Genomic DNA, 19,122 nt, shown 5'->3' with positions numbered 1-19,122 from the left:
GACAAGTCCTCTTAAGAGACCTCATTGACATATTGTGTGGGAATAGAGAGCATAAAGGCCCAGCTAGGTCGATTCATATTTGTCACTGTTGTATAGCGTTCATGTTCTAGTATAGAATCTTTGTTTTAATATATTGGTTTACTTCATTCATACTTTGTTATAAAGCTATAATCTTGGTTCCTAACTCTTAAGTTAGCGTAATTGTTGTGTGGGGTCTAGGTATGAAGTTGGAAGAAACCGACTGGGTTTATTCTACTTTATTTCACTTGTTGTGCTGGGAACCTTTCTGTTTTCGCCTCATTACAGCATGTAATAATCCAGTTCAGTCAAAGAGAGGAAGAAAAACAACTCACGTTTTATTGGCTTAATTAGAAGTGTTCCGAAGACCACCTGCAATAGACTAAACACGCATGAGGAAAAAAATATATTAGCTTCAATTTACTGCCATGCTTAAAATGATCCAAGCTATTTCTACGTGTGTTGGTATCTGCTTTCCTTCAATATTTTGTAAATATTCATTCCTGAGAATATGTAACATATGGCAAACACTCACATTTTCCATCAGATTGTTTTCCCCCTCTAAATTCATTAATGATTTGGTGCAAATATGATAGAATTTCACTACTTTGTGAATAATGATGGATTTATTAAAAGCAATGACCTTCATTATAACTTAATGAGGTATTGTATTGTAATTACTAAATTGATTCTTGTCAATACATGCCAAAATAACAAAGTAAAGCCGTACTAATGGCTTTTCCATTCATCATTTCTCCTTATAAACCTAGAATCCGCAGTTAAAACAATAACAAAGTTGTCACCCTACCTCTGTTTTGGTAAAAAGAAAAAGGCTGAGGGATGGGGCTGGAGAAATTTAACCACTCTTAAATTCATAGACAGAGCTATGGATGCAAGGACTGACCATCCATGATATTAACATTATAGTTTTAAACATGTTTTGAGGCTATACATTGTTTGTTTGCATTACGTTGTTTACTAACATTGGAGTAAAAAAAAAACATATATTTTGGGTTCTGATGATCTACGACAGTTGAACTAAGCTCCTGAGGCATTTATAAGTTATATTCTTCAAAAATCAATGGGTTTTTATCATTCATTTATAAGTCCAAAAATGGTTGTAAAAATTTTGGATTCTAGCTTTAAATGTCAAACAAGTTTTATTTGGCCTGCATTCAGCTAACCCAGTTGATAAATGTACCATCAATATAATTTCAAGCAATACTTCCAAACGGTCTTTTATAAAATCCGAACCTTCACAAGAGCATGGTTAGGCATACTCTACTTATGTGTTTTACCCTTAGAACATGCAAATGTGAGCACATATGCCCTCATACATGTGTGATACTTGTTGCTTAGATAATGACACATACTAAGCACAAATATATTCGGACAGAAATACACTTCCACTGTGTTAAAGATACCGCCCGTAATTAAGCTGTGGGTTACAGAGCAATTTGCTAAGAAAAAAGAAGAAGAAGAGAAATCTGGTTTTGTGCCGCTTTGCTCAAAACGGTGAATATTAACCACAAACTGTAAAGAAGAGCACTACTGCACGTCTGTGAGAGAGTGCAAAAGGAAGTCTGGTGGCTTTGCAGGCGTCATTTGAGCCTTATCGTTAATGAAAGAGCATTGTTGTAGACACCAGACAAACGTTAGATCTGTTTCAGGTTAGAGCAAGAGCAGACATTGCTACAGTGTGCTGTTTGGATGGCAGAGATGTCAAGGTCAAGCATACAGGTGTACAGTGACTTGGGAGCTACTTGTAATGTTAACTATGACGGTAAGAAGTTACAACTTGTGACCCTGTGAGTTTATAATGCTAACCACACAGACTTGAATTGCATACTTGTGTACAAGAGAAGGAAACGTTGGATTACTGGTACTTACTGTATAACAACTGGTACTACTTGCTCTAAGATGTTGCTTTTCCAGAAAAGGAATTCCATATGAATGAAATAAGACTGTCATGATTACGCTGAACACTCATTGTGTTGTTGTTCTAAGAGTATTGTTACCTGCATTGTTACTCATAGCGGGCACTCTGATATTGAATTATTGTCAAAAGCAATGCATGTATGTGTGTGCGTGTGTGCTTGCATGTGTGAATGTGTGTGTCTGTGTGCGTGTATGTGCTTGCATGTGTGTTGATAGGATGGGGGGGTGTCACATAAGAAATGTCCTTTTTAATCAGGAAAAAAATATAAAATGACTTGGGAGCAAGGGAAGCATATTAATGCAGTTCATTTGCATACACTCGTCAGCAAGGATACGTTAAAAAAACAAACTGGATTTGTCAGTTCATTTCACATTATTCCATTGTCTATCTGCCTTTGTTATATGTTAAAGATAAAGCCGCAAATCAAATTGAAGAAAAGGGCAAGCTGCTATCTCTATAAATGAGCAACAGCTCATCAGTCTTGTTTGAATCATAGATTTCTATGGCAAAAGGCAACGTGCATGCAAGGCACTTTCAAAAAAGGTTCCGTCTGATATTGGCACATTTAAGGATTGTGGGTGGCACATTTAAGAGTCACTTCATTTTGGCTGACAATGGACAATCCTTTCTAAGAGATCAGGATGAGAAAGTTGTCCAGAAACTGGTTTTATCTACCTGTGTATTCTCCCAACATTGTCTTTTGAAAATATACTCATATCAATGTAATATTATTACAGTATTACAAAGACATTTTCTGAATGGTATTTGCAATAGTGTGGGATACTATATTCGTGTCTCAGTTACATAATAATAAGCTCATACAGTCGTGCGTGACCTCGTCAATGTAAGTAGGCTCTGCATACATGTGAGGCATGCCCAGTCATCACATAGTCTACATAATATAACCATTATATCCTTCAAGGGTTCATTTGATGGCCTTCTCCTTTATTACTAGACAATGATTGCAGTCAAGTTCTAGAGAAGAAGAAAGTATTCATAAGCAGCCCACAGACCATATTCATATTTTAGAGATAAGAGTCTACAACAACCAACAGTGTTGGAAGAACGATTGGCTAAAGAACAGACAGGTCTTATATGTCTTCCATGGTGCGTCAGCAATGTGCTTCACGCCCACATTCTCAGCATCGTGTGTGTACTGTACATGTGTAACGGTTGGATTCAAAGTTATGTTTTTTATTGATGTTGTTCTGTCTAGCCTTGTCAGTTGGTGGGTGTCTGGGTTAGCACTAGTTAGAAGCAGTGAGATAGCTATAAGCTAGAGCAAGAGAGAGATCTTAAGAGCGAGTTGTCCTTGAGCCCTGTGAAGTGTGTGTGTGTATGTGTGAGTGTGTGCGTGCAGGTGCATGTGTCTGTGTGCATTTAGGTTGGGGGTGTCCCTGACTCCACAGGGGTCTGGACATAAACTGGTCTCACTCCACTAAACGTGAACTCATGTTATGTTAGTGCTTAGTCCCTGAAATTATTTTTTATGATTATAATCATGTGTTATAGCACGCTGCCGCTGTTACTAGGCAGCATAATAATCAGCTTAATGAGATATTATACAATATTTTGTTGACCAAGGCAGAACTCACTTTATTGTTTCTGACCACGCCAGTTGCAAGGGAAGAACACGCCATTATCCTTCTTAAGAGAGGGGATGGCATCACAAACAACTGGCAAGCAAGAAGACAAAAACAGGCTCTGCTTATGTATTCCCTTCAGCTTGACGGTGTATGCTCTGGGCCGTTGAAACCATTCTTAATGGCTGGGAGGCCTCTGATACATTGGGAACCCATTCAATAACACCAACTGTTGTTTTCCCTTTATTGGAAGCCATGAGAGGAGGGGAAACGAAGGCAAAAGCAAAGTGATTCACATCAAATGTAATGTGCCTCTTTAATGGAGAATTATGCCTAGACAAGTGTCGCAGTAGGGAGATAAGAGCGTGTGTTTACTGAAGTAACCCCTTGGTTTTAAGTGCTATTGTTAATATCATAATTGTAGCATTGCGGCAGCTTCATGACAATGGCATTGCTCCGTTTCATTAAGGCATGTAATTGGAGGAATTCTGATAGGATGGGCCCAAGTAGCATAATTATGTGGCGCCCGCCGTGTTTACTGTGTAATTATTGCATCCAAAACTGTGTTACAGTTTGAGAAAGTTCTGAGAGTTAGTCTTCCAACCACAAGTGTGAGAACAGAAGCTGTACTGTAAATCAAAAGAAGAAAATTACATTTCTATGGGCAGCAGGTAGCCTAGTGGTTAAGAGCTTCCCCGAGCCGACTAGGTGAAAATCTGTTTTTGTGCCCTTGAGCAAGGCACTTAACCCTAATTCCTCCTGTAAGACGCTCTGCTAAATTACATCTCTATTTCCATGCATCATGCACTGAAAATGTACTCTAATACTTCATATTCTCTTCCGGTTTTCAGATTTTTGGATGAGCCATAGCTCTTTTTTAATGCATTGCTTATCAGGTTGATTGACTGTGGTTGACCGTTGTGATATCCTTCTCTCCTACAGGATGGAGGAATCTAGTTTGTGCCTTGGTGTGTCTTCAGCAGTATCGGACGCTGACAGAGACCATCTGAGCAACGCAGTGCTAAATGGCCGATACCCCATCAGTCAGAAGCTCCACCAGCTGACAACCCAGCTAGGCCACGCCTTTCCCGACCTACAGAGCCGACAGCAGATCCCAGAGGAGAAAGCTGCCACCCCATTGGATGAGAAGAGCCACGCTGCCCTGGCCAGTCAACCAATCAGCAGTCAGATGGCACTGCTCGCCAACCAGCTCAACCGGGACATAGATGCAAGTGCCCTGGCCAACCTGAATGGGCGTGTGGACCTGCAGCAGTTTCTCAATGGGCAGAACCTGGGCATCATGTCCCAGATGAATGACATTGAAGACGATGCCCGCAAGAACAGGAAGTACCCGTGTCCGTTGTGCGGCAAGCGATTCCGCTTCAACAGCATCTTGTCGCTGCACATGCGCACACATACAGGCGAGAAGCCCTTTAAGTGCCCCTACTGCGACCATCGGGCAGCACAGAAAGGCAACCTTAAGATCCACCTACGCACCCACAAGCTGGGAAACCTCGGTAAGGGACGCGGCCGCGTCCGTGAGGAGAACCGTCTTCTACATGAGCTGGAGGAGAGGGCCATCCTGAGGGACAAGCAGATCAGGAGCAGCAGCCTCCTTCAGCCAGCCCAGCCCCTGCAGCACCAGCCACACCTTGGCCCTCAGACGCAGCAGCAGCAGCAACAGCCTGGCTCTGCCTGTGGCCTCCTCACCCCCACCAGCCTGGGCACTCCAGACTCCCTCTCCCAGCCGTCATCCTCCCCCAAGCCGGCCAGCGCCCAGGATGACCAGGCCCTGAACCCACCCACTGGATTCCGCTGCACCTTCTGCAAGGGCAAGTTTAAGAAGCGTGAGGAGCTGGATCGTCACATCCGCATCCTGCACAAGCCCTACAAGTGCACCTTGTGTGAGTTTGCTGCCTCGCAGGAGGAGGACTTGATCAGCCATGTGGAAAAAGCCCATATCACGGCCGAGTCAGCTGCGGGACAGGGTGCAGCTGGCGGCACTGAGAAGCCTGCCAACGAGTTCCGCTGTGAGGTGTGTGGCCAGGTCTTCAGCCAAGCCTGGTTCCTCAAGGGCCACATGCGCAAGCACAAGGACTCATTTGAACACGTCTGCCAGATCTGTGGTCGTCGCTTCAAGGAGCCCTGGTTTCTCAAGAATCACATGAAGGTCCATCTCAATAAGCTGGCCATCAAGAGCAAGCCCCCAGCAGAGGACATAAACGCTGTCAACACCATGAACAGCATGGCCCAGGAGGCCCACGCTAACCTCTACTCACGCTACATCTCCTGCCTGCAGGGCGGCTTCCTATCCCCAGACAAACAGGGTCTGAGTGAGCAACACCAGATGCTGGCCAAAGCCGGCATTGCCATGAAGGAGAAGGAGATGCTGGGGAAGCTGCTGGGCCCGATGGCAGGGATGGGCCATGGCCTTGGCGAGGGGGAGAAGCGCTCTCTCCTGGGCTGCCTGAACCTGGTGCCCCCCCTGAAGTCCAGCTGCATGGAACGCCTCCAGGCGGCTGCCAAAGTGGCAGAGATGGACCCACTGAATAGCTATCAGGCCTGGCAGATCATGGCACGAGGCATGGCCATGGACCGCGCCTTTATGCCCAAGGAGCAGCACCATGAGCAGCACCATGAGGAGATGGCCAATTCTGCCGGCATGGCCTTCACTAAAGAGAAGCATGACTTCCCTATGATGGGCTCCAACGATGGCTCCAAGCAGAAGCAGCACATCGAAGCTCTGCATGGCTCGAAGGCCGGCAGTGGAGCCATGATGCCCCTGAAAGACGACGGAGTGGGCTTCGACAGCCACCGTGAATTCATGCCCCATCATGGCGGCCATGGCATGGGCCTGGGCCACGGCCTTGAGTACAACCACCTGACTAGCCTGAAAGAGAAGCCCACAGAGTGTCCTGATTGTGGCCGGGTCTTCAGGACCTACCATCAGATGGTGGTCCACTCTCGGGTGCACAACAAGGAGCGGCGGCCCATAGAAGAAGCCATCCAGCAGCAGAACAACACCACAGGACTGGATGAGCGGCGTGGCTCGGCCAGCGACCCAGAGTCCCAGTCTATCAGCAGGTCCACTACCCCTGGATCCTCCAACGTGACGGAGGAAAGCGGAGCCGGAGGAGGCCACTCCCAGACCGGTAGCGTCCAAGACGACAGCCCACACCCTTCTTCCCCATCCTCAGGTAAGACTAAGTCATTACTATACCCTGAAAAATGATCAATCCCATAGTCACATTATCCTTACTATCAGCACCTCTTCCAATCTATTCTTCATTATTTATATGGGGAGGAAACGTAACGGGGAGACCATTGTGTCCAAAGAGGATAAGTCCTTACACAAAGATGAGTTTGTTGATGGCTGGCACAAGGTCTCTGACAGACGCCATTTGCTTTGACATCCCTTCTACACAACACTGAACCCTAAGGAGTCCACTTAGACTCACTAGAGAGAGGGGGGGGGGGGGGGGGGATCTGATCAAAACTGCCTGTTCAAAAGCAGAAAAAAGCCTACCACAAATCCGAGCTGCACATTCCGTGCATAACTCGGATACTTAACGCCTCTGTTCAAATACACATCAAACACCCTCACAGAGCCTGCTTATATAGGATAATTTCTGCACACTGTTTTTACTGAGGAGGCCTATCTAAACACATACACACATGAACACATGAACACACAGACACACTTTGAGTCACACACTCACACGAAACAATCATATGAAGATGCTCAACTCCCATGACGGAGCTGTGACTTGTGTCATTCACACTGGCACATAGAACACAGACACGGTGTGGTGAATAACATGCTCTATACAGACTAGAATGTGTCCCTGTGGAACATTAGTCAAGACTACGAGGATGGGCCAGACATATTATGAGTGATTAAAACATCTCCTTAAACATGGGAAAGAAAGCGATTTCACCATAGCCAAATGAGCAAAAGCAGATAAAGTGTATGTTTAGCAGGATTAAGAGAGGCTGTTCCTAATGATTAGAGAAGTTTTAAAGGTAACTTTCTCATTCCTCCGGGTGGAACACCACAACTAAGCAGCGCGCCCGTTAATTAGGCCATGACTATGTGATAATCAGTTGGTTTAAGCTAAACAAGACACTAATTAAAGATATACATATAAAGCAGGTCCAACAAATTTGAACTTCATTTGCGGAGTGAAATGTGCTTTTAAGTCATTTGAAAAAAAGTGGCTTATGCTTAAGGCTCTAAGTAACTTAATTCCAACAGTACAGACAAAATTGTTGATTTATTCACAGTAGCATAGAATCCTTATCATCCTCATGTAGTGTGATGGGTTTGAACATGGAATGGGCTATGTTTATTTTAATCTAAGAAATAATAACAGACAACCCCTCCACCCCAATTAGGAATTAATGAAAACGAGGATGAGATAAAAACGTATTTTCTTTATACAGACTACTAAACATAACACTTTTCAACAGGGTGGGGGGTGGGGTATGTTGCGGAAGTAATTATCTTCTGAATTTTTATGCAGGAAGTTGTATTTATTTTTCTTCTGGTTCTCAAGTACTTTGAATCAGAGAAATGTAACTCATGGCATTTAGTTAACTTTATAAGTATATACATATGTGTGATGTGAAGAACTTCCCCATCATCAAAAACTTGAAAAATCTCAAAAAAGATAATGTTCTTACAAATATTGCCAATTGAAATTATATTTACAATAAAACCTACATCAACTGAAATATATTGGGTATTCATGTTACAAAAATATGAAGTTTAATATCACACACACACACGCACACATGCACACACGCAGACATGCACACACACACTCTCTATCTCTCTCTCTCTTTCTCTATTGCTCTCTTCAACTCTCTCTCTCACTCTCTCTCTGTAGTCCTACCTCGTCTATCAGTGCTCTCCTGCCCTGCCTCCTCCTCTGTCCCTCTCTGAATGCTGTGATGGAGTGTGATCGCCAGCTCAAACCCCTGTGTTTTTCCACCATACAGGGGGATGCCGGCATCGTGCCAGCTCCCTCCTGCTGGCTCTAACGGGCATTATAGTTGACCTTGAGGGTCCCCCACCTGCTTTTGGGGGGTTGTCTGTGTGGGTGGGGGTTACATTGTTACAGGTACAGCCTCTTAGCCTGGTTCTCTCTCACAGTCTCGGTTCACCGGCTTTCTGTTATGACACCCAGGAAGTTGTGTATACACCACTCCACCACAACAACAGGGTCAAAGGTGAAAGAAACATTAAAGATATACAATTATAAAAAATGAAGGGGTTTTGTTTTGTTGTAGTCTGTATTTCATTACTGACAGCACAAAGCCCTAAAAGTTTTTCTTCCTTCATAACATTGAGTATGATTCATATTTGAAGTTTGGCGGCACCTAATTTAGAAACTGAGGTGTGTGAGAAAATATGTCTGCAGCTAATGTGGAGGAAGGTGTTGTGTGTGTGTGTGTGTGTGTGTGTGTGTGTGTGTGTGTTTGTATATGAGTGTGTTTCTGCTTATGTGTGTATATGTGTTGCATGAATGTGTCAGTGTTTTTAAGTGAACAGGATGTGGCTGGCTATATCTCTCTGTTAGTCTTAATAGTTTACTCTTGCATTTTTGCTTGTTGAGAATGTATTTATTTATTGTAAGGCTGTGTGTGTGTGTCTTGAAAACATTGAGAACCATCACCATACCACCAACCTCGCAACCACCTTCCCACTGCAATTTTTAGTTAAACTTGAATTACAGTAATCAACAATAACATCTCAACTGTGAAAGAAGGTCGACACAAGCTCTTTTGTCTTTGACACTGCACTTGTTTAAAGACTTGCTGAAAAAATGTTCTGCCTCAGAAATGTCCTTCAGAGACCTTCCTTCTTTCATCCACGGTAATAAAACCTTAAATGCTTGTATTTTCATAGAACCTTTCACTTATTTTTCATTAGTACAGTTTTTCCCCATCATCTCTTTTATTTTTGTTATTAGGCTAACAGATTGGTTTGACTGTGGAAGGAATCTATTACTTCAGATTTCAGAGTTCTCCAGTCTGAATTGGGCTTGATAAACAAGAGGGTTCCTACTTGATAGTGTCTCTCTCTGAATTCATTATGGTGAGCGACAGGCCCTGTAGAGTGCAGGTCTTAAACAGAGGCTTACCCTGAATGGCGGAACAGAACCCATTGAAACCTGATGTAATACTATGTAAAGCAGAGCTGCCAGTGTGTTGTAGGATGGGGGGCATTTATGTTCGCATCCATTGTAGATTCTGAAATGTAAGAAAAAAGATGGAGAGATTAGGACGAACTGAAGGCAAGTTTAAAGTTGTTTCTGGTTGGGCCTCTTACAGACTATGAGGTTTCCATGGGTTGCTAGCGTGAAGTAAGCGTAAGCAAGTAATTCACTGTTAAAGGCGCTGCATGGTCAATCCGACGTTTGCATTGGCCATGCAGCATTTACGGTGATACGGCCTCTGCAGAAGTCAGGACATTCATACTTATTGCGCTTTGCGGAGCAGCGCAGCGCTGTTGTGAAGGAAGTTGTCAAGGAAGTCAGTTTGTGTTTATACAGGACCTCCTGCTCCCACCTACCATCAACCAATCATGTCATCATTGTTACAACATTTCGGAGGCGCAGAGCGATGTGGTACGGAGCTCACTTTGGCCTCTGCGTGCCACCGGAGGCTCCGCATTTGCGTCACACCCTTCATACGGAGTCTCCGACCACATTTTCGGGTCAAGCATAAATTGGCTCTTTGTCTACACCTGTTGTTTAAGAAGCATGTGACAAATACAATTTTATTTGGGCTGTATGTAGAAATAAAGAGAGCAGAGACAGAAAGAATGAGAGAGACAGAACCAAAGAGAGAGAGTGAGGCAGAGAGACAGCGAGAGTGAGGCAGAGAGACAGCGTGAGAGAGAGAGAGAGACAGAGAGATAGAGAGACAGAGAGACAGAGAGAGAGAGTGAGGCAGAGAGACAGAGAGAGTGAGGCAGAGAGACAGCGTGAGAGAGAGAGAGAGACAGAGAGACAGCGAGAGAGAGTGAGGCGGAGAGACAGAGAGACAGCGAGAGAGAGTGAGGCGGAGAGACAGAGAGACAGCGAGAGAGAGTGAGGCGGAGAGACAGAGAGACAGCGAGAGAGAGTGAGGCGGAGAGACAGAGAGAGAGAGAGAGAAAGAGTTGGTGCAAAGGGAAGGATGGCAACCAGTTGATGCAAATGACTTGCTGCTGAGAAACGAACGTACAGTATGATCATGCAGCTACTCAGAACCTGGTTTCATCAGACTGTAGAGAGAGAGAGGGGCTTTTCTCAAGGCCTCGAGCAGGAGCACCTTCACTCCACCCCTCACTCCCACCTCTCTGCTCCGGCTACAAACCTACTGCTCCTTTACTGTGGAGAATCCCCCATGTCTAAATATTTTTAAGAGGAACAGCGTTTTAACATGGCAAGGATTAGTCGTATATCCCTAGGTCTTTACAGCTCTCAAACATGGAGGCAAAACGCTTGCTCCATACAAATTGAAATTGGATTTGCCGACTGACGCCTTAGGTTATAAAGCATGGATATTCATCTAATTACGTAATTACAATGGGGGGTAATTACACATGCAGACTTACTGTTACATTGTAATTGCTGTGTAATTAAAGCAAAAATAACTAGAACTGTTCTTGCCCAAATTGATAGAAATGCTCGGTGAGTGTCAAAAAGGTAGCTATCTGAAACCTCTCTACATCTGTCTGCATTTGTCTCTGTGGAAACCAACTCCGATATAAGATTGTTATTCAATCCCACCTTGACTGTCATACTAAGAGTTACATTCTATCCATCTCTCATCATCTTTCTAGCCTAAGAGGCAAGACTACGGCCTCTGTTCAGATATGAAGAGGCAACCAAGAATGTGACAAAAAATAGATATAGAAGTGAAAGGAGAAACAACTAAGGGCATTCGTGTCATACAGTAGATGGCATTGAAAGTGTGATTTAAAAGCCCGGTGGTTTGAAGGCTAGGTAGAACTGGCCTGTGAAACCCCACCCCAGTGTTAGATGGAGGAGAGCCATCGGTCTGGTTGGCTTCTTCAAAGGCTGGAGCTAGTATGGCGAAGTAAACAGGTATCTGTGGGATCACAGAGAGTCTCCTACAGTATGCTCTTTCTCACAAAGATACCGTTCCTCTCTCTCAGTCAAGCCAAACCTCTGAAATGAGAACAGTGTTCTGTGTGTGTGTTTTTTTAATTTTTTTTATAGCTAATTAGGGGGGGATATTTGGATGAATTATTTCAAAGCCTTCTCTCTCTCTTCCTCTCTCCATCTTTCTCTCTATGTCTCTCTCTCTCTCTCTCTCTCTTTCTCCCCCTCCCTCTCTCTCTTTCCCTCTCTCTCTCTCTCTCTCTCTCTCTTTCTCCCTCTCCCTCTCCCTCTCCCTCTCCCTCTCCCTCTCCCTCTCCCTCTCCCTCCCCCTCTCTTTCTCCCCCTCCCTCTCTCTCTTTCCCTCTCTCTCTCTCTCTTTCTCGCTCTCCCTCTTCACTTATTTCTTTCTCTTTGTAATTGACATCCGGCTCTATATTTTTCTTTCTTTCTTTATCTGAGAACTTGCCTGCTTCAAACCTGTGGTATAGCCACTCTCTTGAAGACTAGCGCCTCAAGCTGGCATGTCATATTGGTATTTTTTATGTGTCACAAAACTCAAATAGATGTCATTGTGTGCGAGTCAAATTCATTACAGAGCTGTATTTCAGTACAGTAGGTCAGGGCTCTGGTGTCTTTAAGTGATAAAAGTTATATTCAATGCACTAATTGTCAGTGTGCTCTACTGATTGACATGTCTTGGATAAATGTAGACTTAGAATTTTTGTACATGCTTGCACAATATAAAAGGGCAATTTATTTCTCTTCAACAGCTCATTCGATTTCTCTCCCTTTTTCATACTCACTGTCTCTATCTCTCTCTCCCCACACTCTCTCTCTCTCTCTTAGACTCAATTTGTAAATATTACCCATGGTGGGAATAAGCTAAGCTTTTTTAGATATTTAAAAATTCCAATTGTATTCCAAAGTGTATTTGAAAGAGCAGCAGTCAGTATCGTTTTTCTCCTGCTCACCGTATTCCTGGGTGGTTATCACCGGGCAGTCCTTATGAAACATTTATCAGGCTGTTTTATGTCTTAATGATCGCGTTAGGATTCCCCACTTGGTTATGGAGCTGGAGCAAAGAGATGTGCTGTTGAGAGAGAGAGCAAGAGAGAGCGAGAGAGAGCGAGAGAGAGCGAGAGAGAGAGAGGGAGAGAGAGAGAGAGAGAGAGAGAGAAGGAGAGAGAGAGAGAGAGAGAGAAGGAGAGAGAGAGGGAGAGAGAGAGAGAGAGAGAAAGAAAGAAAGAAAGAAAGAAAGAAAGAAAGAAAGAAAGAAAGAAAGAAAGAAAGAAAGAAAGAAAGAAAGAAAGAAAGAAAGAAAGAAAGAAAGAAAGAAAGCTAGCAAGAGACAAATAGAGAGCAGAGATAGGGACATTGTCAGAGAGTAAACTGCCTGCATTATACCAACCACTCTTTAATTCCACATCTTTGCCAAAACATTGCTTACCTTTCTCCTGAACAAGCCTCCTTGGCACGTCACACATTTTCTTCCTCGCTCTCCCCATTTCTGTTTTATGTTTTTATAATTAAAACATAATATTTATCTTTCCATAACAGAAGGCTGCCTTACTGTGGTAGGTAGACTGTTTGAATATTAATATTCTACATGCTATCTCCTCCAGTGTCTGAGGAAGTGTCATTGGTAAAATAGTGAAAGTGAAGGTGACTCGCCCTCTGTTCTTTCAGAGAGCTGGGAACCAGAGCAGGGTTGCCAAGTTTAGCTGATTGAACATGGAAGAGATTGTGAAGAGGTTTTGACTCAATTAACATGAGGTACACGTTGTGGGAATGCATCATGTTGTATTTACCTAGCCACAGTCCAGATGCAAAGAGTACTCTGACAAAATAACCCTTTATCCAAAAGTTGAAACTTAAACTGAAACTTTGATTACATTAAAGCCTTCATGCAGGAGTTTTTTTGTGTGTCTCTGACAGGGATAGTTAAATGAAAGGAACGTAGGGTTCCTTGTTTCACTGGTGACAGCTGTCTGACTCTGTCAATGCTGAATTCCTCCAAAATGAGTCTGGGCTCTCAGACAGAGAATGCAAATGGATGGCAGGGTGGGTGGCTGGGTGAGAGAGCTTTGTTTGAACAAGTTAACTTGGGCATGATTGGGGTTCCTCCCGTGTGAAAGAGCAAGTGAATACATTGACCTTTGTCTCATTAAAAATGGAGGACCAGCCATATGATAACATGACAGAAGAATCTTTCTCTTTTTCTCTCTTTCTCTCTTTCTCTCTTTCTCTCTCTCTCTCTCTCTCTCTCTCTCTCTCTCTCTCTCTCTCTCTCTCTCTCTCTCTCTCTCTCTCTCTCTCTCTCTCTCTCTCTCTCTCTCTCTCTCTCTCTCTCTCTCTCTCTCTCTCTCTCTCTCTCTCTCTCTCTCTCTCTCTCTCTCTCTCTCTCTCTCTCTCTCTCTCTCTCTCTCTCTCTCTCTCTCTCTCTCTCACACACACACACACACACACACACATAAAAAAAAACAACGCTATGGGTGATGTCATATTTGTTTTTCTCTTCTTGGATATCACCACTGGCTATGGCATGGGGTCACTCATTACAGAGAGATGAGTATTTCTCCTTTCTCTCCCACTCCTAACCCCACTGACAGGTCACATAAAACAGCCCTTTGTTTCAACATCGGGGTGCTGACATGAGCCAGATAATAACATGAACATTTTGCCTCTTTTTAGCGAAAGTTATCTCCTAATCAGAAAGAAGAAAACAAATGGGGAAGAAATATTATGTCCAAGGATTAAGATCTAAAAATGTTTGCCTGCACATTCCGATTGTTCTTAAAATATTAGCCAATGTCAATTAGTAAGTGAGCAGAGCTAGCTGATGAACACAATTTTCCACTAGACTGAGCACCCTATTGTTGTGGAGTGAACAGCAGATTTCTGAGGTCATTATCATTCCCCGTTAGCCTGGCCCAGCTGCTCCTATCGGCTCCAGCCAAACTCTACACCACGGCTCAGGGTAGCACGCAGCAACAGGGGGCCGCCAGGGAGGAGTGGGCTGGCAGGCTGGAGAGAGAGATAGAAAGAGAGAGAGAGACAGAGAGAGCTAGAGAGAGAGAGATGGAGGGCAAGAGAGAGGAGGGGAGAAATGAGGGACAGAAATAGAGGGATGGAGTGAGGTTGGGCGCCAAGGAAGGATGGAAAGATGGGCTTGAGAACGTAAGAGGGGCATGATAGAGAGAAAGGGAGAAATACCCTTAGCGTTCTAGGATAATAAAATATTTTATCTGGACTTACAGCTGCAATCAGAGGCTTGGAAAACAGAAACTAAGACCTATCTAAGACATGCGAGAAAGCTGTCTCGACACTAACATCCTGCTCTGCTTCGTCGGCCCTCAGAAAAAATAAGTCTCCCACCGTGTCTCTCTGTGCATTGTAAATTCCATGGTGGTGTGTTGAGGATGTGTTTGAGCTGGTGTTCAGGTTGGAGCTGGAGTAGAGACAGCCGCAGGGATGTTCTATAGAGCAGTATCCACTGAGCCCTGGTCTCCTACCCAAACCCTGCTCAGACTCAGCTCCTCTGTCCTGGATCTGGAGCTCAGGAGTGCTTAGACACTAGCAGTGCTCATGCCTCTACCCCAGCAGGCTCCCCTCTCTCTCTCTCTCTCTCTCTCTCTCTCTCTCTCTCTCTCTCTCTCTCTTTCTCTCTCTCTCTCTCTCTCTCTCTCTATCAAAATTGTCCCTTCCTCTCAGCCTGTTAGTGTGTTGTAGAGTGAACCTGGTTTCTCTGGCCGAGTACGGATCCATGTTTGCAGGAGATTTGAGCGTTGAGCAGGGAGCTTGTGCTATGTGTGCGTATATCACCAGGCCGTTTAAGAGAGAGAGGATGACAGTAAAGCTGCTAAGGGGACAAGGACTCACAGATGACAAGGCAAGGGGAGGGAGGAGAGGGGGAGAAGGGGAAGGAGAGGGCGCCACAGCGTGCACTGTTACGTGACTCAGACATCTACTCTGCCACCTCCCCCTATAAGAGACACTTATCTCTGATAGGTCGCCGCTTCCTTTGAACGCACAGCGAGGTTTGAGAGGCCAGCTGTAGTAGTATCAAAGATAGTCTAGGTCAGGGACAAGTATAGGGGTACAAGTACAACTATCTTAGACAAAGTGTCACATGAGTAACTGACAGTAGTGAGTATTGCACAAGGACATACAGCAGGGCTCCGCAACTGGTGGCCCGTGGGCCGAATTTGGACCGCGGGTGGTTTTATTTGTGTGAAATTGTTATTGTTGGTCATAAAAGACTGAAAACACCAGGAAATCAGCTCCAAGTGATTTTAATTTAAGAAATCTGTTCCCAAGTATTTCCACGCATAATAGAGAGACACGTATACAAATGTAAGCAAGGTTTGAAATGATTATGTTTTAGTCAAACATTAGAACTGTTTGGGCTTCTTGCAGTCATTTGTAATTATGTTCCGGCCCACCGACCATCCGCTCCAGAAAAAATAGTCCCGCGGCTGAATCTAGTTGATGATCCCTGACGTACAGTATACAAACTTTCACGTTGGGGTTTGTGGATTAATATCTTCTATAGTTATTAGCAGGAATAATACTGTTTCTATTGCTTGACAGCAGACAGTGATTGATCAAGGCTGAATGACGTAATCTGGAGTGGAAGGGACTGTGACATCCCCAGTTAAGTACTTGCAGCCCTCCTTTCTCTTATAAACACTGTCCTCTTTCTCCTGAGAGTCAGAACACAATATCACTGTAATTGGCCAGTAGTCATTGATACTGTACATACAATGGCATCATAGTCACATATCATAAATCCTTCAATACCCTGCTGTTTTACATTAGTTAGCATTGGAGAAAATAGGGTTTTCCTTCATATTACACAAAGCATCCTGATACCTGCATCTTAACATCCAAAGGAGTCCTTTTTAAAAATGATTAAAGGTTCTTTGACTCAAAGTACAAAGAACTATGGAAGAAAAAAAAACTCTCTCACTTTTGTACTTGCCAGCTGTACATTTGAATGTGCTCCCAGCAGCATTTTCACTCCCTCCCGTCACCCCTTGTCACCCTTTCCCTCTTGCACCTTTCCATATTCTACTGTATATGTCTAATCCCTCCTCGCCTACCTGTAGAAAGTTTGCATTAGTTGTTCGAGCGGCATCAAAGCGTTGCTCTCAGCTTGCAGCTGCCAAGCTCCCCGTCCCCAGTTAGCAGGCATCCAGCTGTCAGGCTCAGAGAAGAGGAAGAGAGGGTGGAAATCTCTCACCAGCCATATGGTACCGAGTTCTGCCGGAGCCTCGCCGCTCCGTGGGCAAATGGCAAACTCATATATCTCATCAACACTCTTAATATCCAGGGCTGAGATGGAGAATATATATATATATATTTTTAACCAACACTAGCTAGTAGGTGACGTGCGGTACAATGTTGATGTGAGCTTCTGCCCACTCTGATGTGAGTGTGACTATTAGCATTGATAGGAGTAGGTATTATCAAGCATTATGTGTTTGATTAATTAGTATTCAAACTCCCTTGATATCTCTCCCTAGATCAGTAACATGTTTCACTTTATAGAACTCCTTCCGGAAGGCCCAGGCAGTGAGATTTGAGCGGGCCTAACCCCAGAGACATTGGGCTTTCTCATTTTTCTGTTAGCAGGATGCTACGCCTCCTCCGCTAATCCTTAAAGGCCCGTGCATCCAGGATCTCCTGCTGCAGTGTAAGTAACGCCTTATGGCACCGAAAGCCCCAGCGAATCGCAGGGAATGTTGGCAGTATTAGCGCTACATTACCGCCTAAAGCTCAAAAACACTGTCACCCTCAGTAGCGATGAATTCTTTTGCAAACACCATTACGTTGCCCTGAGTGAAAGTTACACAAGCTAATTGGGGGAGAGAGAGAGCTAGAGAGAGAGAGAGAGAGCTAGAGAGAGAGAGAGAGAGAGAGAGAGCTATAGGGAGAGAGAGAGCTATATATATATATATATATATAGAGAGAGAGCTATATAGAGAGAGCTATAGAGCGAGAGTGAGATAAATAGAGAGATGAAGAAAGAGAGAGCTAGATAGAGAGAGCTAGAGAGAGAGAGAGAGCTAGAGAGAGAGAGAGAGAGAGAGAGAGAGAGAGAGAGAGAGAGAGAGAGAGAGAGAGAGAGAGAGCTATAGGGAGAGAGAGAGCTATATATATAGAGAGAGAGAGCTATATAGAGAGAGCTATAGAGCGAGAGTGAGATAAAGAGAGAGATAAAGAAAGAGAGAGCTAGATAGAGAGAGCTAGAGAGAGAGAGAGAGCTAGAGAGAGAGAGAGAGAGAGCAAGAGAGAGAGAGAGAGAGCGAGAGAGAGAGAAAGAGAGAGTGAGCTATAGAGAGAGATAATGTGTGTACTATGTGAGAAATAGAGAGATCAGGAGAAAAAGAGGGAAAGAGGTGAAACCACAAATCTTTTCTCAACCCAACCTGAAGCGGTCGCCATTACAAGCGAGGCTAGAGGAGATTGATATGGCGGCTGCAGCGTTTTGGAGGGACGGTAACGTTAATGGCCCCACTGGGTTTTTAATGAGTGTTGTGCCCCAAACAAAATGAGCTAATTAGTGTTATCATCCATATATCAGACCCTATACACCCACACACAACCACACACACACAACCACACACACACAACCACACACACGCACACGCACACGCACACAACCACACACACGCGCACGCACACACACACAACCGCACACACACAACCACACACACACACAACCACACACACACAACCACGCACGCACACACACACACACACACACACACACACACACAGACAGACAAAACCAATATGGTATGCTAAGAAGGATGATAATGTTTCTTTGAGCCATCCTGGTGTATCGACATTTAAACCCATGATTTAAGTATTTTCGATCAGTTGTCCAACTTGCAGTGAGAATTGGGAAACTATATATACAGTATAGAGTGCATTCAGAAAGTATTCAGACCCCTTCCCTTTTTACACATTTTGTTACACTACAGCCTTATTCTAAAATGGATTAAATATTTATCTACACACAATACTCCATAATGACAAAGCGCAAACAGGTTTTTAGAATATTTTGCAAATTACAAAAAAATAAAAACAGATATACCTTATTTACATAACAATTCAAACCCTTTGCTATGAGACTCACAAATCCAAGATGGCGTAGTAGTGTGGTCGTGTATTGTGTTGTGTCCTCGTGTAAATAGCCTGTTTTTTATTCGTATATATTTCTCTATCTCACTTTCCATCCTTTAACTAAATATACTTTCCTGCAACCCGCCTCACCCAATGTGGAACGGATTCTATTATTTCTTAATTTTTATCAAGAACCTACAGCTGAAACTAGCCAGCTAACTAGCTATTTGCTATCAGCCACCGTTAGCGGTCTTCACCACTGTCCGTGGCCTGCACTACCTACCAGCCAGCTCTAGCCTGGACAATTATCGGCCAGTCTGCACAGCGTGCTATC

The 19,122-nt window shown here is 44.0% G+C and overlaps 1 protein-coding gene across 1 annotated transcript in view; it reads left to right on the top strand.

Annotated features, from left to right (window-relative positions):
- Nucleotides 1–4,483: 4,483 nt before the first annotated feature.
- Nucleotides 4,484–19,122, top strand: part of LOC311128591 (zinc finger protein 536-like) — a gene marked incomplete at both ends in the record, with an annotated part of 97,915 nt that continues 83,276 nt past the window's right edge. The window contains one exon of the mRNA XM_084160777.1: nt 4,484–6,737. Coding sequence (XP_084016903.1) covers nt 4,484–6,737 — 2,254 coding nt within the window. The remainder of the gene's footprint in view (nt 6,738–19,122) is intronic.

This window comes from Coregonus lavaretus (genome assembly GCF_964263955.1).
Source record: "Coregonus lavaretus genome assembly, chromosome: 4".
Lineage (NCBI taxonomy): Eukaryota > Metazoa > Chordata > Actinopteri > Salmoniformes > Salmonidae > Coregonus > Coregonus lavaretus.
This window is presented reverse-complemented; position numbering and strand designations above follow the sequence as displayed.